Source organism: Pelophylax lessonae (genome assembly GCF_965119305.1).
Source record: "Pelophylax lessonae genome assembly, chromosome: 5".
NCBI lineage: Eukaryota > Metazoa > Chordata > Amphibia > Anura > Ranidae > Pelophylax > Pelophylax lessonae.
Window position 1 is genome coordinate 337,872,395 of NC_138772.1, and position 23,671 is coordinate 337,896,065.

At 41.0% G+C, this 23,671-nt stretch overlaps 1 protein-coding gene across 2 annotated transcripts in view; it reads right to left on the reverse strand.

Annotated features, from left to right (window-relative positions):
• Positions 1-5,345: 5,345 nt before the first annotated feature.
• Positions 5,346-23,671, reverse strand: part of LOC309555510 (TBC1 domain family member 7-like) — a 33,107-nt gene continuing 14,781 nt past the window's right edge. For both annotated transcript variants that reach the window (XM_082257552.1, XM_082257551.1), the window contains 3 exons: positions 18,636-18,781; positions 8,276-8,405; positions 5,346-5,555 (listed from right to left, as the gene is read on the reverse strand). In XM_082257552.1, coding sequence (XP_082113678.1) covers positions 5,469-5,555; positions 8,276-8,405; positions 18,636-18,781 — 363 coding nt within the window. In that variant the 3' untranslated portion in view covers positions 5,346-5,468. The remainder of the gene's footprint in view (positions 5,556-8,275; positions 8,406-18,635; positions 18,782-23,671) is intronic.

Here is a 23,671-nt window from a genome sequence, read left to right on the forward strand (position 1 = left end):
TCTGTTAAATCACCAGGGCTGTATCAATCGCTTGTGCACTCATTCTTCAGGTTCCTCCCACTGTCCAATATGCCTCCCTATTGGACCAGTGTGAAACACTCTGCAGACAGAAAGAGTTGCACCCATGCACAAGGAGACCTCACTAACAGATCCTGCTCTCTGGTAAGCAGAGAACAACATAGATTTACCTGCAGTCCTTCTGGTAAGCAGACAGGACCCAAAACCATACTTTCTCTCTAGCACCTACCTACGAGGGTGCTACATGCTGAATCAAGGTATAAGAGACCCAGACCACTGCCTTCACCCTCTTCCAAGTCTGCACTCCTATACTGAGAGACAAAGGCCAAATTAGATAGCAACACCCCAGTCTGGATAGGATGTAAAAACAGTGGTTAGTTTTGTTAGCTTTGTTTTAGAAGACTAAAAAGTAGCCAAAAGCCCTCACCTAGTAGCAGAAGGAAGGTCCTTACAAGGCACAGAAGACTCTCATTTGACCTTTAGATTTGTCTATGACCTTTGTCAGAAACAAAATAAAACAGGCCTAGATTAAAAGGCATATAAGTGAGCAAGGCCACACACCTGCATTCAGGAACTCAGAACAGTCCCAAAGTGCCACCACAAGGAAACAGCCCAGTCACAAGATTATACCCTAACAATTGAAGAACCAGTAAGCTCTTCCTTTTCTAAGATGTTTAGGGTGCCTACCACCACCATGGCTGTTGAATTCCCTTTTATGATGCAGTGGGCAGTGAGAGTAAGACACATTTTTTCATTACAGCCTTTAAATTCTGGTGAGTTGCGTAAAAACTAGAAGCATCAACATGGCCCCATCCCCTTCCTCTGTGTTCCAGCGGCTAGAAATGTTAACTCAGAAGAAAGCGCTGCAACTCTAAAAAGGTGCCAACCTCAAAAGAGAAATGCTTCTCTCCTCCAACAGAACATGCCAGCAAAATTTCTTTAAAGCCCAAATCTGGGATAAAATATCCCCCCTCAGCTCCTTTTATCATTGATCTCCGAAATCCCCTAAATGCCCTTTACACTTAACAAATGCAGAAGTCAAGTGATCCACCAATGCTGGGTCCTTTCATTTGTTTACTTCCTTCTGGGGACCTTAGTCTGGGTGTCCATGTCATTGCCTGCGTGAATCTTTGCGTGATGTGGACAATTCGTATAGGCTCTCCAGTGGCAGTTCTCAGGTTTAAGAAGAATACCAATGTCAGCCTGAGGGCAGTGAAGGCAACTGGCAGTTTCGGGGGCACCTGCAGGTGGATATGGTGTCAGCAAGAGACCTGGATTGGGGGGGGGGGGGGGAGATTCAGGGGAGTAAAAACTGCTTAACCAGGTACAAAAAAAAACTTCCTGGAAGGATAGGATAAAAGGGGGTGGAATAGTTTTTACCCAGATTTGAGGTTTAAGGCGGCTGGAAATCTAAACAGTACTGTCTCCAGTACCACCCTTGCATGAGAGAGAACATCTGAGAGATCTCTGGCCACAAGGCAGGTAAAAGCAAAGAGAGTGAAGGCTCCACAAGACACATGAGCAAATTAAACTCCAACCCTCCCTGTCTTGTTGGAGAAAACACATTAACTGAGGTGGTTGGGATAAGATCAACCTTTTAAAGATCTCTCATTTAGTGTTTTGTGGGTGGATCCACACTCTCTCATGTGCTGTCCTGAAAGCGGATTTAGAAAAAAAAAAGCTCCATATTGTTGGCATCATGGCGTCAGTAGGAGCAAAAAAAAAAAAAACACACATTATTAGTGGGAAAAAAATTAGCCCCATTTTAGTGTCAATGGGGGGGGGAAATCAGCCCATCTCATTGTGAACTGAAGGAAAATCAGACACATTTTTGGTGTCAATGATTGTAAAAACACCCACAATTCATTGGTAAGAATAAGCTCCCATCTTTGGCATCAGTGGGAGCAAGAATAAGGGTGTTTTGTGGTAACAGCACTAAGCAACCCCCTGCCTATCCTGTGGGAAAGCCTGCAGAACATACACACTGATCACTATCTCACAAAAGGCCTAAACAGTTATGTAGGGGTCAAAGGATGGACCTACAGAACGCAGCAGGGAACATAGGATTCTGACATTCCTAGAAGCATTAAACGCTAAAGAGTCTGACATAGCAGGACTCTTTAAAAGGAAGGAAGACTTTAAAGTACATGTACACTATTTTCAAAAAATTACCCAAGCCCCCTTTAAGTTTCCTAGTCTACAGTGACCCGAGCTGACAGATGCAGCCTCCCATGCTTTCTGCAGCCGGCATTTTAATCTGGAAAAGATATATTGACGATTGCTTATTTGTACGGGTAGGGGAAAAAAGGCTAATTGAAACTCCTAATAAGCTATATTGTTAGAAATAATCTTTAACATCCCACCCCACTGTGAGGTCAGCCAGGAAGTTTTTTGTCACGTTAGTGATTTTGCATTGCTAAATTCATGTGTTAAATTAGGCCTTGCCATCTCTAGTGTCAGTGTTAGCAGTGACAGTGGCAGATTTCTCAGGGCTTACATCTATCCTTTTTTCCCCCTAGGCTTACACTGTAATACCCTCTTAGACAGGCAAAGACCAAAGAAAGAGAGGCATCTAGAGGCGCTAGAACCAGCCAAACCACCATTCATGGTGGATTTTTGAGTCTAAATGACAGTAAATGGACAGTCTCTAAATAGCTGCTAACTTAAAATATCTAGATCACAGGTAGGGTATTTGAATCAAGTGGTCGCTTCTCAGGTGTTCTAATTATTCAGGTTTGAATTTTTACTTTTATCCATACCTTGTTCGTGTAAAAGTGTCAAGCTGTAGGTTTGTCTTTGTGCTGATAACATACAGTAACAAAACATAAAACAAAAAGGTGGTGTTAGAATGAAAGACTGAAATGTAAAGGCTTTCATTATGGCTAGTTTTACGCTTCTCCAGCAAACTGCAGGTTATGAGCCTTGAGCTCAAGTGGGAGATAGTTCAGCGCACATCATTATTCCTAATATAAGACTGTACTGTTAAAACAACTTAAGAATGGAAATTCAGCTTCTAACAAATGGCTATTTCTAAATAGAATGTGTATTGCATTCTTGCATTCAAATTTGAGAAACCCCTACTATATGTTTGTTGTGTATTCCCATTCACGCAGTATAACTAAGTCAGGGTTCACACTGCTGCGGTGCGAGACAGCACATATAATTTGCACAGAAATCGCAGCACATTCCAGTGCGAATTACAAGTGGTGTCTCTGGGGTGTGATTTGAGCCATGGATTTGTATGGCTCAAATCGCATCGCTTTCGCACCCAACTGATGCAGGGCCCTTTTTTTGTCCACCCCCAAATCAGATCACACCCATGCGATCCGATTCTGCAAATTGCACAAACCGATACACTCCACAATTGGTTTGCATTGGTGGGTTGCGATTTAGATGCAGTGCCGAATCCGCAGCGAATTCGCACCACATTGACATTGAGGGGCAAATTACATTTTTTTCCCTTTTCATCTTTTCTGTCTGTTTGTCACTAGTTTTACATTTGGCTAGGGTCAGTGTCACTACTGGAAGCATGAGGCAAAACCTGGACCCCTAGGTTGCACAGGCAGTCTAACTCCTCCAGGATGGTACATGAATACGTGCCATTGCCAGAAGTCTCCCAGCACAGTCTCAAGAGCATGTAGAATTCCAGGAGACAGTCAGTTACTGTAGGAGAGCTGGACAGGGCTGTGGAAGGTCCCTAACCCATCAGCAGGACCGGCATCTGCTCCTTTGTGCAAGAAGTGACACTGACCCTAGCCAAATGCAAAACAGGTAAAAAAAAAAAAAGTCGAAAAGGTGAGAAGGGAAAAAAGTCAGTGGGCTCCACCTGTAAAACCACTCCTGTTTTGGAGGTTGTCTCATTGTTGCCCATCTAGTGCACCAGTTTCATTAACACCAAAAGAAGCTGAAACTGATTAACAACCCCCTCTGCTACTTAACTGACCAAATCAATATCCCAGGAGTTTAATTGGCTTGATGCTATACTCTAATTAAAAGTGTTACTTTATTTATTATTTTACCTGTATATACAAACATACATACAGTTGTCTTAGCACATTCTCACATCCAAATTCTGATTGCTGGACCTTTTAGAGTAGGGGTGTCCAACCCGCAGCCCAGAACAGTTCAGCATGCGGCCCCGAGGAACGTCTGGAAGAACCCCATGCATGAAGAGAAGCAACGGTGGCTAGAACGCATTGAGCGATGCCATATATATCTATTTTCAAAGAAGCCACGGCAGCACAGAGAAGGCAGGAATGATAATAGCTAAATGGATGCCAGAGGTGCAGTTTTTGTTATAGCACCAGCAACAGCTAAAGCAGGGACTCTACATAGAGCCAGGCAAGTTGCTCCCCGTATGCAGTTCGCATGTCCAGAACAGATAATCACAGACAGATGTAAAAATCAAGGATTTTACAAACAGTCCATGAATTTAGGCTAGGTTCACACTACTGCGGGTGGTTGTGGGAATCAAAGCTATTCCCACACCCACAATCAAAACACACTACTCTTTACAGACGTGCAGGGCTGCCAGTCATTCTTAATGGCACCCCAATGCATCTAAAAACGCAGTGTGTTTTCATGTGTGGGAACGGGTGGGAAATTGCACCACGTGATTTCCCAGCCCCTGCGGTTCAAAAAGGCATTCAAATGAGAGGGCTGCCATACCTGAGCAAATGCAGCCCAAGAAAATACCACTTCTTCCAATGTGACACAGGAAGGTCAAAAGTTTGGATACCCCTGTTTTAGAGGATATGGCTCTTATATAGAACACTTCTAGGTTTACTGCTTTTCTATGCAGGATAGCTATTGCCTTCCATTGAAAGTAACCTGCACCTTCCTCAATATTATTCTGAAAACTGGTGAATTCAAAGTAACTGCTATACCAAGAAATATGTGAAAACAAAGGAGGCACCAAATAATTCACAAACGTCTGGGTTCAGGAGACTCAAGGACTCTTCAAAAGCAGCTAACCAGGAACAAAGCCAGAGTCTGGAAACCCCTTCAAATCCTCTCCCCGTAAAGTTTAGCTTGGGGAGGCTATCATTTATTTTTCTCGTCTCCTGACACAATTGCTTGAAGAAGGGAACAGCACAGAAATGACCTTGAGATTACAGTGACAAACTGGACTGGAGTCTGGACCGGGCTATGTCTAGTCATTTTTGGTGTAAATCGGCTAGGTCAAGACCCTGCTTGGAAAATGAACCTAGATCACAAACCTGTATGCACCAGGTAAAATAGTTCAACCATATTTGTTTTCACGTGAGCTGCTTGCTTGAATTCTGTATTAAAAAGAAATACAATATGAAGGTACCAAGTTAAACATATTTGGAAACTCTAAATATTCACATTTTATTGGTCAATATACAAGTTATAAATAAATAACCAGGGGGAGGCTGAACATCTGAACAGATATATACAAAAATCGGTGACCATCTGTTAAAAAATCTTTATACAGAATGAGCAGGAATCCCACAGTGCTTATGCCACAGATCTATAGCTTTATTCACAATTGGATCCGTGTTGTCTTCAGGAATCTAGAGAAGAACAAAATCAAGTGTTAAAAACAGCAAAAAATACTGAAAAAAATAAAGAGGCTGCCTTTGTTTAGCTCCTCCTGAAAATTTGGATTTGCTTTTCTTTGGCTGCAGTACTTTTTCTTTCATTTCCATTTTTACAAACTGTTTCAGAATGTTTGGTCATCATTAATGCAGTGTGTGGAAATCCATGGCCTCTTATGGGGTACGGCTTGGAAACCAACAAGACAGTATAACCATATTGATTATAGCGAGAGGGGATTAAAACATTCAAAAAGTCCTCACTCTAAACCAGTGTTTCTCAACCTTTTTTTAGGCAAGGCACCCTTTAAAATTATAAAGGAAAAAAGATTGGGACTTTCCTTTATTTCTATCACAGGGATGGAGACACAAGCCTGGTCTCATTCAAAGTCCCAAAATTGCCCATTCGTAACCCTTTAAAATTATGGATAGTCTCAAGGCACCCCATTCTAAAATGTAAAAAATGATTCGAATAGCTTTACAATGCAGCAACATCAACACACGGAGGACACCCAGGTTTAAGAGGTGATTTATTCTAACAAAGCAAATACACTTTTGCACACCGGTACCAACTAGTATTCCAGTGTTTCTCCTCTCCCTCGGTTTCTCTCCATCACTCAGCTAATGTGACCCCAGTGTTGACAGAGAGGGGCATAGAAGTGTCAAACAAGGATGCTGTGCAGGCGATAAACAACCTTCTTATCATCCCTGATGAAACCACTGGTTGTTAGGATGCTTATGGCTGGAAGGTTGTAATGGTACACAATAAAAACCTGTGGCTTTCTGTAACGAAAAGGTAGGCTTGATCTACCTGCTGACTTGTATACAGTTTTGGGCAATTTTCAGGCATTTTGCCTGAAAACCTTCTGACTTTACAATAACTTTAAAGACCAGTGTCTTTCCTCCAACATTATCTCACTCACCTAATATCTGGCACTCCACTTGTAGATTATTTTTTTATTGCATTCTATATATATAGCCCCTCCCTTTAATATTCAAAGAATCCCATCTGAAATGGATATTAATGCATTTAAATGGTGGATAAAAGGTAGATTCAGAATAGGTTATTTTATTGATCATAAAAAGGTATTCTCACAAAGGACCATTTGAATAATACTGGTAAAGTTTCTTCAGTAATGAAATGATGCAATTCTTACACAGCATTCATGAAACAAAGACCATTTTGGCTATGACATCTTTTGAATATTAGTGCTTCACATCACCAGGACAAAAAAATTGCATTTAAATTTACTAATCCTACATCCAAACTACCCTTTTAGGAAAAGAGAGAATCATAGATTAAACTAGATCTATGAAAGAATGGCACGAATAGTCTATATCAGTGGTCGCCAACCTTTCGAACCTCACGGACCACTAAACTCACAAGTTTGAATCCCGTGGACCTTTTTTGTGAATTTCTATGCCTTATACATACAATGCTCTGGCTCTCTGCCCCTGGATCACACTGCTGCCTTATACACACACACACACACAATTCCGCCCTCTGCCCCAACCCTGTACCCTGCATCACACTCTGCCTTACACAAACTTATCTTTGGATCTCATCTCCTTATCCAGCTATCTCTCTGAGTTCACAGGAACTAGAACTACAAAGGAGGTTTATCAATGTGCGCTAACAGTATCGACTGTCAATGTGCATTGAGAACAACACCGGTAACCACATTAGGCGGCACACATTTGGCACAATGTTGATTTGCAGCAGAACCCCTGGGGAACACTAGTGGTCCACAGGCCACTGGTATGATCCCACAAGGGAATATGTTTTTTTATAAAAGCATTTTTTTTCCCCAACTAAGGTAAGCATTTAACATTAAAATACTAATACAGTAATCCCTTTCCCTCCACATCCCACCTCTTCCCCATCACTTTCAAGAAAAGATTTTCAGGTGGATCTTATTTCCTTCTAAATTAGCAAATATATATCCGAAATGCTTCTTAACAATGTTTCAGACAATGCGGCTATTGTAGAACAATGTCCCATATTTGGTGGCGGGGTCCCATTATTAGACCCCTATGAAAAACACCCCTTGGAACCCCCCTCCTGTTTTTTCCCTTAAAACAAAGTTCCACCCAAGAGTGGACCTTCCACTCATCTGCTACCCCCCCCCCCCTCCAGTGCTACATTTGGCACCTTTGGGGGGGGGGGGGGCGGGGGAACGGGTACCTGTTTTTGACAGGTACCCTCCCTCACTTTCGGGAGACAGACTGTCCCTCGGAAGATCCCCTCTCCTCCTTCCCACACCGCCAGGCACAGTAGGGAACTGGCTGTGAAGCCGAGTACAACAAATGGCGACGGCAGAACCCTGCTGCCAATCCAAAAATGTGCTAGGGTGCCGACATCGTGGGCTCCCTTGACAGGTAAGTGTCTATACATTAAAAGTCAGCAGCTATAGTATTTGTAGCTGCAGACTTTACATTTTTTTTCCCAGCTTGAACACCGCTTTAACCATATAGTAGCCTTATAATATTTGGAGAATGTGGTGAAAATTAACTTTGCAAAGAATACCCAATCACTAATTGCCTTTAAAGAAAGAAAAGGGTTTGATTTACTATGATTTACTAAACATTTAATAAACATATTGAAAGTGATTATGTTATAGGTTGTTTGTGGAGAGCAGAAAAAAAAAACAACTGTTTTTAACATGGCTCAGTAGACACAGTAGATTTGACTTGCTTACCTTTATTAAAAATTCATTAATACTATCGGATTTATTCAAGGCCGTAACTTTCATTTTAAAAGTTATCATGATCTCCACAGCAACAAATACAAGAATCTTGCAGGATCCACTAACCAGTTTGTCCCACACCCTACAGACAGGTTGATGAAAACAGCAGATGTTAGAAGAGGAGGCACAACGGCATTAAAAAGTAAAACAAAAAAAGTGACCTGTAAAAAAGGACAGTGTGCATACACACAAAGCCAACACAGAAAACTTAGATCAATAAAAATTGAGGGACAGATTTACTTGTTCACACAGACTCCAGCTTGTAGAAGTGTGTAAAGCAAATATTTTCAAAACGTTTAGCATGTTTTGATCAGCTTTGGTCGAAGCATTAAAAGGATAAGTGCATTTTCAGAGAAAGAGCACTTATCCTGTTTGACCCTTTAAGCTCAACTAACAGATCCTACCCCTCTCCCCTCCAGAGATGCATACTTGCCTGGATCAGAAAACCTCAGAATCCAGGGATTATTTGCATCCCCAGCCGTATGAAATTGACGTGATTGTAAATGGTCACTTTATAAGACAACCCATTCAGTTTAAAATAGAAATGAAAGGCAAAACATTTTTGTATAGATATAAAAAACATTATAAAAGACCTTTTTTTAAAAGTGATCACATTATCTCTCTTCTCAGCTGCATAGGAGCTGGGGGAGGAGGAGCAGCAGTACGCTGAGCTTCCCAGTGAATGGCTGTGCAGCAGGGGCGTGTCAGGACAAGTCTGATCACTGGAGGAGAGCACACTGAGTTCCCAGCATAGCTAAAGAACTGACCACACTGTGCTCTGCTGGTCAGTTTTTCATAGGAAAGCAGAGGGACTGGCAGGAACACCAGGGATTTCACACAAAAGAAGCAATACAAACAGAACAGGATAGTTTCTAATACAAGTATAAAGTACAGCAGACACATATCAGGAATATGAAGTTTTGGAGTAACAAACGCTTTAGGCCCCATAGAAGTCTATGCGATCTGTCTCTCTGTATCTTCTGGCTGTAGATGGAAGTAAGACTCTACTGCACAGGCATGCTTCAGCACCAGTTTTGGAATATTAAACAGATCTTAATGGGAGTGCCAATTTTCACTTTAACCTTTTGCTGCCCCCCACCTTCAAATTATGGTAGATCGGTGTGGCTCTCATTATGGGACGATGTTATATGACAGCGCCCAGTGCTCGAAATTCAATGCAGCCCCAACAGTGCCACCAGTCTGTGCCGCCTTTCAGTGCCCGCGCATCAATGCCACCTATCATTGCCTGTAGGTGCCATCTATCAGTGCCGCCTCATCAGGTCACATCAGTTGAGGTGAAAAATTACTTATTTACAAAATTCTCTGACAGAAATTAAGTAAACATTTTTTCTTTTCAAAATTTTTGGTCTTTTCGTTTTTTTTTTTTTTTTAGCAAAAAATAAAAAACCCATCGGTGAATAAATACCATCAAAAGAAAACTCCATTTGTGTGAAGAAAAATGTATTTGGGTACAGTGTTGTATGACCACACAATTGTCATTCAAAGTGCGAGCACTTAAAGCTGAAAATTTGCCTGGGCAGGAAGGGGGGTGAAATTGCTCTGTATTTAAGTAGTTAAGCTGCTAAACAGACTTTTAAGGGGTGTTGAAGCTTACTTAAAGTGGTTGTAATGGCAAACTTTTTTTTTTAACCTTAATGCATTCTCTGCAATAAGGTAAACAACCTTACATGATCAGATATATCAAAATTAGTAGAAAGTGCTATGGTGCCAAAAATCTGTCCAAAATAAATAGTTTGTGATCTAGTGCTGGTGTTATTCCCAAGTATAGAAGGGTATAAGAAGCAAAAATCATAGGTGATGCTTTGCTAATTTCTTACTTAGCTGTGCTCTGTGCGGTGATGCAGTGCTCCTATCAGAATTGCACTCACCGCAAAGCTTTCCCCTGTAAAAGGGGTAGCAGGCTCTGCACAGCAATGAAGATGGTCCAGGAGATCCTGCGGTTATGCCTCTATTGATTCCAGCCCAATTATGGCTCTGGTGCTGGTCCTGGTGTGTGTGGGTATCTCCACGCTAACACTCTGGCCCTTCCTGGTATTTCTGGGGTATCTCACGCGGTTCTCACACGTTGCCCCACATAAAGAAGAGTAAACCGACCATAGCAATTAGCTGCAAGTACACCATTGCAAGTACACCATTTTAAGTACAGTGAAGAAATATTGCAGGAAACTGAAGAGATTGAATAGATACTGCAAGAGATTGGCTTGGAGTTTGCAACTGACTCATCTGTATTTTTTGCTGGCTATTGCTTGAGAAGGGGAAAGGAATTTGGTCAGGTGTTTGCTATTTGCATTTGCTAATGAGACTAGCCCATTAAGGTGTTACAATTGTTGCTGGGGGAGGAGCTGTGAAGGAGTGTGTATATATAGAGAAATACTAATTAGCTGGCCTAATTCAATTAGCTGCAAGTACACCATTGCAAGTACACCATTTTAAGTACAGTGAAGAGATATTGCAGAAGATAGTCAGGAGGTAGGCTGGAAGGTGGAAAACGAAAAAAAAAAGGAGGTAAGATTTGTTTGACTTAAAATCACAAATTTTTTTTTTTTTTTCTCCTCTTTAAAATGCAGACTTGGTTCAGTGCAGGAATTGTTGTGCATTTATTTCATGTTCCACTCTTTGGAGATTCGGATGCTGTCAGATCTGTAGGCAATTCTCCTTACTGTCGCAGGAAATTGCATTTTTGAAATCAGAGATATTTAAATTATCTGTTAAACATACTCCAACTGGGACTGCTGCAATGCCACTGCCACAGAGGACCCCCAGAAATGGCAGATGGGTTACTGTAGGCTCTGGAAGACTTAGAGTGGTGGATAGAAGACAAGTCTCACAGTCGGTGGTTCTCCAAAATTCATTTGCAGCACTCTCAGAATGTAAGGACAACATGGATATGGACTCAAGCACAGAGGGTGAGAAACCATCGACTCCTATGTCTAATGTATGCAAGACTGCAGCCAAGGACAAAAAAGATAAAGTGAAGTCTCAAAGGAAGCAGCTGTTGCTGGGTGATTCAATCATAAGAAGTGTGGAGCTTAAAGAAAATGGTTCTGTGAGATGTCTCCCTGGTGCTACTGCTAGGCGAGATAGAAGACGTATTATTAATATTGTTAAGCAAGCAAAGCAGGAAGGGGACGTGGATGTTCTTGTCCATCTAGGGACAAATGACCTGGCTTGCAATGAAGTGTCAGAGGTGAAAAAATCTTTTATCACACTTGGAAATGACGTACAGGATTTTGCATCCACCATTTCATTTTCTGAAGTTCTGCCTGTGCATAATGTTCAGAATGATAGGCAGAGGCGCATAAAGGAGTTCAACATATGGCTTAGTAAATGGTGTCAAGAGCAAGGATTTGGCTTTGTTTCTCATGATAGCTCTACTTGGAATAGAAAGGAACTGTACAAAAAAGATGGTTTGCATCTTTCTCTCAAAGGAACAAATGTACTTAGTGAACAACTCCAAGAATTTGCGAAAGAGTATTTAAACTAGGAGGGGGGGGGGGGGCAAAAGAGTGGAAATACAAGAGTCCAATTGCCCCCCGAAACAATGCCAGAACAGGTCAGAAGCACAGAGGTTAAGAAATGATAAGCTCAGAGTCCTGTCTACAAATGCTCGCAGTTTAGGTAAAAAAATCAATGAACTTGGGTCAATAATGGCATCTGAGAATGTAGATTTTGTGGCTGTTACGGAGACATGGTTTAATGAAAGAAATGACTGGGACATAACCATACCAGGGTACTCTTTATACAGAAGAGACAGAGAAGGCAAGAAAGGAGGAGTGGCCCTGTATGTGAAAGATAGCATTAAATCTAACCTAATACAAGTTGGTGAGGCCAACATAGAGTCAGTTTGGGTTACGTTGCAGTTTGCTAATCATGCAGTAACTCGTGTAGGTGCGATATATAGACCACCTGGTCAAGTTAAAGAACTAGATGATCTACTAGTTGAAGAAATAGCTAAAATGACAATGAAAGGAGAAGTTATCATTATGGGAGATTTCAATCTTCCAGATATAAACTGGAAAACCAAAATAGCAAGTTCTACCAGGAGTACAGATATTCTAAATTCCCTACTCGGGTTGTCTCTGCAACAAGTGGTTGAGGAGCCAACCCGGAGGGAGGCCATTTTGGATTTGGTATTCACAAATGGGGATTCGGTATATGATGTCATTGTAGGCGAAACCTTGGGATCTAGTGATCACCAGTCAGTGTGGTTTAATATAAGAACTGTGAAAGAGTCACACCACACAAAAACAAAAGTTTTAGATTTTAGAAAAACAGACTTTTCAAAAATGAAATTAGTCATAAATGAGTCCTTATCAGACTGGAACGGATTACATGGAGTCCAGGAGAAATGGGACTACTTAAAAGGTGCATTATTGAAGGCAACAGAAAATTGCATTAGACTTGTCAGTAAAAGCAAAAAAAGGAAGAGACCACTGTGGTACTCAGCAGAAGTGGCCCAAATCATTAAAAATAAAAAGCTAGCATTTTGTAATTATAAAAAAACCCAGAGCAATGAAGATAAGGAAATCTACAAGATTAGGCAGAAAGAGGCCAAGCAAGTTATAAGAACTTCTAAAGCGCAGGCAGAAGAAAAACTAGCTCAGTCTATGAAAAAGGGGGATAAGACATTCTTCAGATATATAAATGAAAAAAGGAAATTAAAACAAGGAATAACTAAATTAAAAACAAAGGACGGAAGGTATGTAGAAGAGAATAAAGGGCTAGCCGACTGCCTTAATGAATACTTCTGTTCAGTTTTTACAGAAGAAAAAGAAGGAGAAGGACCTCCACTTGAAAGGATGACTAATGAATCATTTGATGCATGTGTCTTTACAGAGGAAGACGTTCTAAGATTGCTGTCTAAAGTGAAGACAAATAAGTCACAGGGTCCTGATGAGATACACCCAAGATTATTAAAAGAGCTTAGTGGTGAGCTGGCAAAACCATTAACAGATCTATTTAACCAATCATTAGTAACAGGAGTCGTCCCGGAAGATTGGAAATTGGCAAATGTTGTGCCCATTCACAAGAAAGGTAGTAGGGAGGAATCGAGCAACTATAGACCAGTGAGTCTGACATCAATAGTAGGCAAATTAATGGAAACCCTATTAAAGGATAGGATTGTGGAACATCTTAAATCCCATGGATTGCAAGATGAAAAACAACATGGGTTTACTTCAGGGAGATCATGTCAAACAAATCTTATAGATTTTTTTGACTGGGTGACTAAAGTAATAGACGGTGGAGGTGCAGTAGACATTGCATATCTAGATTTTAGTAAGGCTTTTGACACTGTCCCACATAGAAGACTTATCAATAAACTGCAGTCATTGAGCATGGACTCCCATATTGTTGAGTGGATTAGGCAGTGGCTGAGTGACAGACAACAGAGGGTTGTAGTCAATGGAGAACATTCAGAACAAGGTAATGTTACCAGTGGGGTACCTCAGGGATCTGTACTGGGACCAATTTTGTTTAATATCTTCATAAGTGATATTGCAAAAGGCCTCGATGGTAAGGTTTGTCTTTTTGCTGATGACACAAAGATATGTAACAGGGTTGATGTTCCTGGAGGGAAACGCCAAATGGAAAAGGATTTAGGAAAACTAGAAGAATGGTCAGAACTCTGGCAACTGAAATTTAATGTGGATAAGTGCAAGATAATGCACCTGGGGCGTAAAAACCCAAGGGCAGAATATAGAATATTTGACACAGTCCTGACCTCAGTATCTGAGGAAAGGGATTTAGGAGTAATTATTTCAGAAGACTTAAAGGTGGGAAGACAATGTAATAGAGCAGCACGAAATGCCAGCAGAATGCTTGGATGTATAGGGAGAGGTATAAGGAGTAGAAAGAGAGAAGTGCTTATGCCGCTGTACAGAACACTGGTGAGACCTCACTTGGAGTATTGTGCGCAGTACTGGAGGCCATATCTCCAGAAGGATATAGATACTATAGAGAGAGTTCAGAGAAGAGCTACTAAACTAGTACATGGATTGCAGGAAAAAACTTACCAGGAAAGGTTAAAGGACCTTAACATGTATAGCTTGGAAGAAAGAAGAGACAGAGGGGATATGATTGAAACTTTTAAATACATAAAGGGAATCAACTCGGTAAAGGAGGAGAGCATATTTTAAGAGAAGAAAAACTACCACAAGAGGACACAGTTTTAAATTAGAGGGGCAAAGGTTTAAAAGTAATATGAGGAAGTATTACTTTACTGAGAGAGTAGTGGATGCATGGAATAACCTTCCTGCAGAAGTGGTAGCTGCAAACACAGTGAAGGAGTTTAAGCATGCATGGGATAGGCATAAGGCTATCCTTCATATAAGATAGGGCCAGGGACTATTCATAGGATTCAGATATATTGGGCAGACTAGATGGGCCAAATGGTTCTTATCTGCCGACACATTCTATGTTTCTATGTTTCTAGTGTAGTAATTTGAAATATATATTTAATAAAATTAAATATCCACTCACAGTTTCAGATAAGTATGAACAGCAATCTCACTCGATAGGCGTACGGACCGGATGTCCGGGTATCCGTACGCCTATCGAGCGAGATTGCTGTTCATACCGATCTGAAACTGTGAGTGGATATTTAATTTTATTAAATATATGTTTCAAATTACTACACTATGGTCGGTTTACTCTTCTTTATGTGGGGCAACGTGTGAGAAACCCCAGAAATACCAGGAAGGGCCAGAGTGTTAGCGTGGAGATACCCACACACACCAGGACCAGCAACAGAGCCATAGTCGGGCTGGAATCAATAGAGGCATAACCGCAGGATCTCCTGGACCATCTTTATTGCTGTGCAGAGCCTGCTACCCCTTTACAGGGGAAAGCATTGCGGTGAGTGCAATTCTGATAGGAGCACTGCATCATCGCACAGAGCACAGCTAAGTAAGAAATTAGCAAAGCATCACCTATGATTTTGGCTTCTTATACCCTTATATACTTGGGAATAACACCAACACTTTAAAGAATCACAAACTATTTATTTTGGATTGATTTTTGGCACCATAGCACTTTCTACTAATTTAGATATATCTGATTTGAAGGAATATTGATCTATTTATATATTTATTACATTATATTTATTCAATTGTAATTAATTTAATTATATATTCACTTGATATTATATATTTTATATTTAATCATTCATCACACATTGCACCTACAATGCATTAGGTATTCACTGCTTCACAGGTTTAACACTACAGCACTTTAATATTTATTTCCTACCAAAGTAGGAGTTAACTTTAATTTAGTTTGTGGCACTGAGTACGTGAGCACTTTATGGCATATATAATATACAAAAAGTGGGCCCATTTAGACATTTTCCCTCTCCGGTGTCATGTGACTCATTAGTGTTACAAGGTCTCAGGTGTGTTACATTTGGCGTTGTCACTCTCACTCTCTCATATTGGTCCCTGGAAATTCAACATGGCACCTCATGGCAAAGAACTCTTGAACTGAGGATCTGAAAAAAAAATAATGGTTGCTCTACATAAAGATGGCCTAGGCTATAAGAAAATTGCCAAGAGCCTGAAACTGAGCTGCAGCACGGTGGCCAAGACCATACAGTGGTTTACCAGGATAGTTCTCGCCATGGTCGACCAAAGAGTTGAGTGCACGTGCTCAGCGTCATATCCAGAGGCTGTCTTTGGGAAATAGACGTATGAGTGCTGCCAGCATTTCTGCAGAGGTTGAAGGGATGGGGGGGTCAGCCTGTCAGTGTTAGTTTCCCGACTACCTAACCTCTTTAAAGACCCTTCTTGTGCAGAATTGCATGGACCTCATACTGTGCTGTGCTGTACCCTAGACTCATAGTTCACAACAGTGTGGTAGCGACAGGAAGCAGTCCTTGATGCAGAGGGCAGGTTGGTCAGGACAGGAAGGACAAAGAAAATAAAGTCTCACATCCTTTTCTGCGTCTCCCACAGATACAACATGTTTTTTGGGGTGACCTTTGTGTTGAGGTACGTAGGTTGAAGGACATCTGGAAAATGCCTCTCATGCAGCTGGCTAACGGCATCTGGATTTGGGCTTTGGGTCACAGCGCCTTCTAGATAGAAAAGGGCTGAGAGGATTGCTTTCTGAAATTTTAGGAAGCATCCATTTCCTCCAGTAGCTTTGTAAATAACAAAAACAATCTGTATAAAGCCAATTGAAATAAATATATAGACATGTTTTTGTACTAGTGTCTACCTCTGCGGGAGTCTAAATACGACATCATCATTTCGTCATAGAAGTTCACACCTCCTATATATAAATTATGGATGCAGAGAGGCTTTTCAACTACACCAGATGCCATGTGAATTTGGACCATCGTGTCTGGGTGAAAGGAAAACATGAATACATCATGGTTATCCTTCCATTTTACTGCTAGTAGTTCTTCTGCAAGCAGGTTTTCCCCCCGCTAAGTGGCGTGTTAACGAGCCATTGGGGGAAGCCCATGTGATTGGCACGCTTGCATAAAAGTTGTCCACGTACAAATGCTACCCCATACAGAACAAGGGTGACAGCAAGTCCCATACTATCCTACTACTGCTCCCCATGTAGTATGGGCATCCGGGACTTCACTTGACTGTGTTTTCCCTCAAATTCTAAAGTGGTATGTATAGCCTGTGGCTCGCTCATTGTACATTTTGACCCTATATCTGGCACATTTGCTGGGGCGATATTGCTTGATTGCAAGACTGCCAGTAAAATGTACAAGGGACTCATCTATGCAGATGTCTTGTTGGGCATTTACACATCTGCAAATTTCTGGGACATTTAATTCATGGGGGGGCAAATTTTGTGGAGCCGATCATAGTCAGGGTAACCCCGGGGGACGACAGAGGTTACAATCATTAAATGTATAAACGCAATATTATTATCTTATATCTTTTCCTGGCCATTGCAGCGGGGAACATGGGCATATGATGTATGGAGTTTGTGGAGCATTATTGCCTGATTCTGACAGTGAGGCCTCCCCTTCGCTCTCATCCATCATGCTCATAATCCTGTATGCCTCCTCACTAGATATAATTTATTTAAACATTTCGGGCACTGACTTTACAGGTACTGAGTGGTGACTATGGGAAAAAGAGTTCCTGGCTAGCAATCAAGGACTGCTTGTGCACTAGAAATAAAATGATCTGCCAGTGCTAGCAGAGATCAGGCCTGATCTGGCAGACAACATATCAGAGGTGGCTGTGATCAGAAAAAAAATTATGGATTACTGCAGTTGTAGGAGGGGGTAGGAGGCTAAACGCAAGTGCTAGCAGTGATCTGGGCTGATCCTGCTAACATTTATTGCATTTTTGAGGACACTATACTATTGGGGCACTAGTTTAGTTCTGACACTGGCTAGGGAGGGACCATAAATGACATTATCTGACGTTGCTAGTGACACTAATACAGTGATCATACTGTATGCTGTCACTGTACTAATGGCAATGGCTGGGTGTCAGGGGCGTTTAGGAGGGCAATGAAAGGGTTAAATGTGTGCCTAACAAGTGTATATTGTGTGCTGATTTTACTCTCAGACTTGATGGCTTTGCTTCCTGACCTCAGCTCTGAAACTGTAAGTGAAATCAGGGAGAAGAACCAGTTAGATCTGTGTTCTGTGGTTGGCCAAAGCCATCAGCAGGTTCACAGCCAAAATCATTGGCTGTGAGCCTGCTGACAAACTCATGCTGTGTCCAACCACAGCATGAGAAGCAGGGGGCGCACGCCTGTAAATCTGGAGGTTCCCCCCTGACATACCCGTACGTTGCAGGGGGGAACAACAAAGCGCTGGCTAGCAGTAAATGTTAAACTGCTGGTCAGCAAGTGGTTAAAATGGGTAAGCTGGGTGTACCTACTGATGGCAACCGCCAATTTAATCTGGAAATTTCTCTACTGAACAATCTAAAAATAGCATATTACATACTTCCTCACAGCAACACAAAGAATGCAGAAAATGCAGTATCCAACAAAATTCTGAAGAATTCTCCATCCCAGCTTGGGTAATACAAAAAAAAAAAAAAAAAAAAAAAACATTTTTAAACATGAAGGTTAATTAAAAAGGAAACATACGTGAAATACAAGGGCTACTACTGCTATTTTGGAAAATGCTTATCGTCTGGATGTCAGCCAGACTTTGTCTACCATACTTTGGTATTAACCCAAAATATGCCAGTTAGTTCTGAATTTCCTTTCTGCATAAAAGCTCCTGATCTGTGATCTCTTGACAGGTTTCCTTTAAAGCCTCAACCATAAAGTAGCTGAGCACAAAGTAAAGTAAATATATTTGTACCTTTGCAAACTGGATGCAGGTAAACAACCAGCAAAGCACTTCCTGAACCACAAGTCATATGGCAGCTTTTCCAAAGCATTGCACGTCTTCAGATGAGCCACTAATCTGCTGTCCTCTAAGTTTAAGTAATGTTCAAATCCTTTTTGCTGCAAAAAAGAATGGCATTTGTATAGCTATAGTAAGAAGACCCAATGATATTACCAGGGGTGTTTAACAAAATGCACTTTACACATTGTTATATTAAACTGATGAAAGAAAAAGTGATGTGCTATGGATTACTGTACTTTATACATCATTGTTGCCCAAGTCCCCTGTCATAGATATAGCTGGGCACTACTTAAAGTGGATGTAAACCCCATTTATGAAAATTTGACCTGGGCAAATTGTGTAGTGTTTACTTATCACTCTCCAAAGCCCTAAGTCCCCTGTCTTGCTGCTCCTCCGTTCCTTTGTTATCAGCATGATAACTTCTGACAAGTTCTCCGACACAGGAGGTAAAAACAGCTGGAAATTTGTGTCGGGGTGGGTGCATAGAGATAGATTAGAAGAGAGCTGATGTAGTCACAGCACAGCTCTGCATGTTTCTTCCTTCCTCTGCCTATGTGGAGAGGGGGGGGGGGGGATGTGTGCCTTTCCTCCAATCAGCTGTCACACAGTGTATGCCTAGACTCCACACCCACTGCTGGAACAGGAAAATGTTCTAACACAATGTTCACATTCTAAACAGTGTAGAAAGCTGAAGACAGCAGATATACAAATAAAACTTATGTAGGGAGATTTGTTTTATCTCTGTGTATCATCTGAGGCTGTTCACTTCACTGGGTATATATAAGGGTTTACATCCACTTTAATAAATAAACACCTAGCCGATACCACTTGCAGACCTTCAGTTACCTCAGCTTCGCCACTTTAGGGACACACATAACCCAATCCATGCAAGCGAGCAATCATCTCTTGGAAGGACATGAGTGTTTTTTTCCTGGTAAAGAGCAATCCATAAAAACAGACACACACAGATTTTCCATCTTGCTGGCAGACCCTGATCTTTCACTTCTCTATGGAGAAAAAGCAATGCATATTTCACCTTAAGTATGCAGCATCCATCTATCTGCTAAACTGTGGGCACTGGCACTTCATACGGGAGAACAAACAGATATTGCACTAACAAAATGTATTTTAATTTGTAATTACTCATTTGTAATAGATATTTATTTACGGTTTTACACTCCGATGGAACTAAAATTTTGTTTGTCTACTTTTGTAATCCACATACCTCTACCACACTGCACTGATAGGAACATCACTCTACTATTATTATTCCTGCTTTTACTGGATTTCTAGATCACTTTACACTAACTGAACAGAGGTGAGGAGGCTCATTCATTGCCCATGAACCAGGTAGAAGCAGAAAGGTGACAACTGAATTGCTGAACATGGACAGGTAAAACAGTAAATATATTAGTATTACAACTGTGTACTTAGCCGTTTGCCTAACGTTCAGCCTTGACATGCCTAGTACCCTCAGTAGTACCAGGACACAGCATACAATTGCTTGTAATAAACAGTAATTATATTTTTTCTGCATGTAGACTCCAAGAGAGCCGAGAGTACTCTAACAGGTGGGTTTGCCACTATATTATCCAGTACTCACTTTTCAGTTATTCTGCCTCCTTACTTAACAACTGTTGAGGTAAAATATCAGCCACATAATACAACCCCAATTCAAAAAAAAAAAAAAAAAAAAAAAGAAGAAGAAGAAGTTTGCACACTGAGGAAAAAAATCTACATTAAAAACAGAATGCAATGATTTTGCAAATTTTTTAAATCCATATTTTATTCACAATAGAAAACACATCAAGTGTTTAAACTGATAAATTGTAGCATTTTAAGAAAAATACATAAGGAATTTCTAAATTGAAGGCAGCAACAAGTCTGAAAAAAGTTGGGACTAAACAACAAAAAGCTGGCAAAGTACAACCCTAATTCTAAAAAAAAGTCAGGACAGGGCCACAATTACCCCGGGGTAGCATACCCTCTTCTTATAACACTCTGTAAATGTCTGGGGACTGAGTTTTGGGAAAGGAATGTTGTCCCATTTCTGCCTGAGCATATTCTACTCTAAAACCTGGGTGCATCTTTCAGCATTGATGGTGCCTTTCCAGATCTGCCAGCTGCCTATTCCATACGCACTAATGCACCCCCCTACAATGAGAGATGCAGGCTTTTGAACTGAGTGCTGATATGCCAGGAGGTCCCTCTGCTCTTTAGGCTAGAGGGCACCTATGGTTGCCAAAACGAATGTCAAATTTCAATACGTCTGACCACAGAACAGGTTTCCATTTTAAATGAGCTGTGGCCCAGGGAAAATGGCGACGTTTCTGGATCATGTTCACATATGTCTTCTTCCTTGCATGATCGAGCTTTAGCTTGCATTTTTTGGATGACACAGGGAACTGTGTTCATAGGCAGTGATTTTTGGAAGTATATCTGAGCCCATGCAGAGATATCCATCACAGAACCATGCCTGTTTTTAATGCAGTGCCTTCTGAGGGACCGAAGATCACAGGCAGCCAATAATCCGTTTCAGCCTTGTCCCTTGCGAATAGAGATTTCTCCAGATTCTATGAATCTTTTAAAGATATTATATACTGTGGATATATTTAAAGTCTTTGCAATTCTACAACTAGGAACATTATTCTGAAATTGTTGGACAATTTATAGACGTAAATTTTGACTGGTGAACCTCTGCCCATCTTTACTCCTGAAAAGTTTTGACGCTCTAAGATGCCCTTTGATACCCAATCAGGTTACTGACCTGTTGCCAAGTAACCAAATTAGTTGCAATATCTTCTTCCAGCACTTGTTGGTATCACTTACTTTGCCAGCTTTTTGCTACCCTAACCCAAACTTTCTGAGTATGTGTTGCTACCATCAATTTCAAAATTACCTTTTTTTTTTTTTTTCCTTAAAATTGTACATTATCTCAGTTTAAACATTTGATGTGTTTTCTTTTTTCAAATGTGAATAATATATGGGTTTATGAGATTTGCAAAGCATTGCATTCTGTTTTTATGTAGAGTTTACACAGCATCCCAACTTTTTTTTTTGTGGAGTTGGGGTTGTAAGTAAATTGTTTCCAGCAAGTTGGCTAAATCACAGACTTCCATTCTGAGAAGAAGCAAGAAAGAAAGAACAACCATTATGAAGCAGAAAAAAACCCTGCATACAGTGCCTTGCGAAAGTATTCGGCCCCCTTGAACTTCGCGACCTTTTGCCACATTTCAGGCTTCAAACATAAAGATATAAAACTAATTTTTGTGAAGAACAAACAACAAGTGGGACACAATCATGAAGTGGAACGAAATTTATTGGATATTTCAAACTTTAACAAATAAAAAAACTGAAAAATTGGCGTGCAAAATTATTCAGCCCCTTTACTTTCAGTGCAGCAAACTCTCTCCAGAAGTTCAGTGAGGGTCTCTGAATGATCCAATGTTGACCTAAATGACTAATGATGATAAATAGAATCCACCTGTGTGTAATCAAGTCTCCGTATAAATGCACCTGCACTGTGATAGTCTCAGAGGTCCGTTTAAAGTGCAGAGAGAATCATGAAGAACAAGGAACACACTAGGAAGGTCCGAGATACTGTTATGGAGAAGTTTAAAGCCGGATTTGGATACAAAAAGATTTCCCAAGCTTTAAACATCCCAAGGAGCACTGTGCAAGCGATAATATTGAAATGGAAGGAGTATCAGACCACTGCAAATCTACGAAGACCTGGCCGTCCCTCTAAACTTTCAGCTCATACAAGGAGAAGACTGATCAGAGATGCAGCCAAGAGGCCCATGATCACTCTGGATGAACTGCAGAGATCTACAGCTGAGGTGGGAGACTCTGTCCATAGGACAACAATCAGTCGTATACTGCACAAATCTGGCCTTTATGGAAGAGTGGCAAGAAGAAAGCCATTTCTTAAAGATATCCATAAAAAGTGTCATTTAACGTTTGCCACAAGCCACCTGGGATACACACCAAACGTGGAAGAAGGTGCTCTGGTCAGATGAAACCAAAACCGAACTTTTTGGCAACAATGCAAAACGTTATGTTTGGCGTAAAAGCAACACAGCTCATCAACCTGAACACACCATGCCCACTGTCAAACATGGTGGTGGCAGCATCATGGTTTGGGCCTGCTTTTCTTCAGCAGGGACAGGGAAGATGGTTAAAATTGATGGGAAGATGGATGGAGCCAAATACAGGACCATTCTGGAAGAAAACCTGATGGAGTCTGCAAAAGACCTGAGACTGGGACAGAGATTTGTCTTCCAACAAGACAATGATCCAAAACATAAAGCAAAATCTACATTGGAATGGTTCACAAATAAACATATCCAGGTGTTAGAATGGCCAAGTCAAAGTCCAGACCTGAATCCAATCGAGAATCTGTGGAAAGAACTGAAAACTGCTGTTCACAAACGCTCTCCATCCAACCTCACTGAGCTCGAGCTGTTTTGCAAGGAGGAATGGGCAAAAATTTTCAGTCTCTCAATGTGCAAAACTGATAGAGACATACCCCAAGTGACTTACAGCTGTAATCACAGCAAAAGGTGGCGCTACAAAGTATTAACTGAAGGGGGATGAATAATTTTGCACGCCCAATTTTTCAGTTTTTTATTTGTTAAAAAAGTTTGACATATCCAATAAATTTCGTTCCACTTCATGATTGTGTCCCACTTGTTGTTGATTCTTCACAAAAAATTAGTTTTATATCTTTATGTTTGAAGCCTGAAATGTGGCAAAAGGTTTAAAAGTTCAAGGGGGCCGAATACTTTCACAAGGCACTGTAGGAAGGGCGCAGCCACTTCTTATAGGATGTTAGGCTGTGCTACCTTTCCTTCTGGCTGTAGTGTGTGAAAGAGCAGGTATAGGGATTAGGCTAGCAGGACAGGTAGGTGAAGATTAAATCTACTCATCAGGTAAAAACAACAACTCAGTCGGTGGAAATATTGAATAATTGAGGGGGTACTATATTA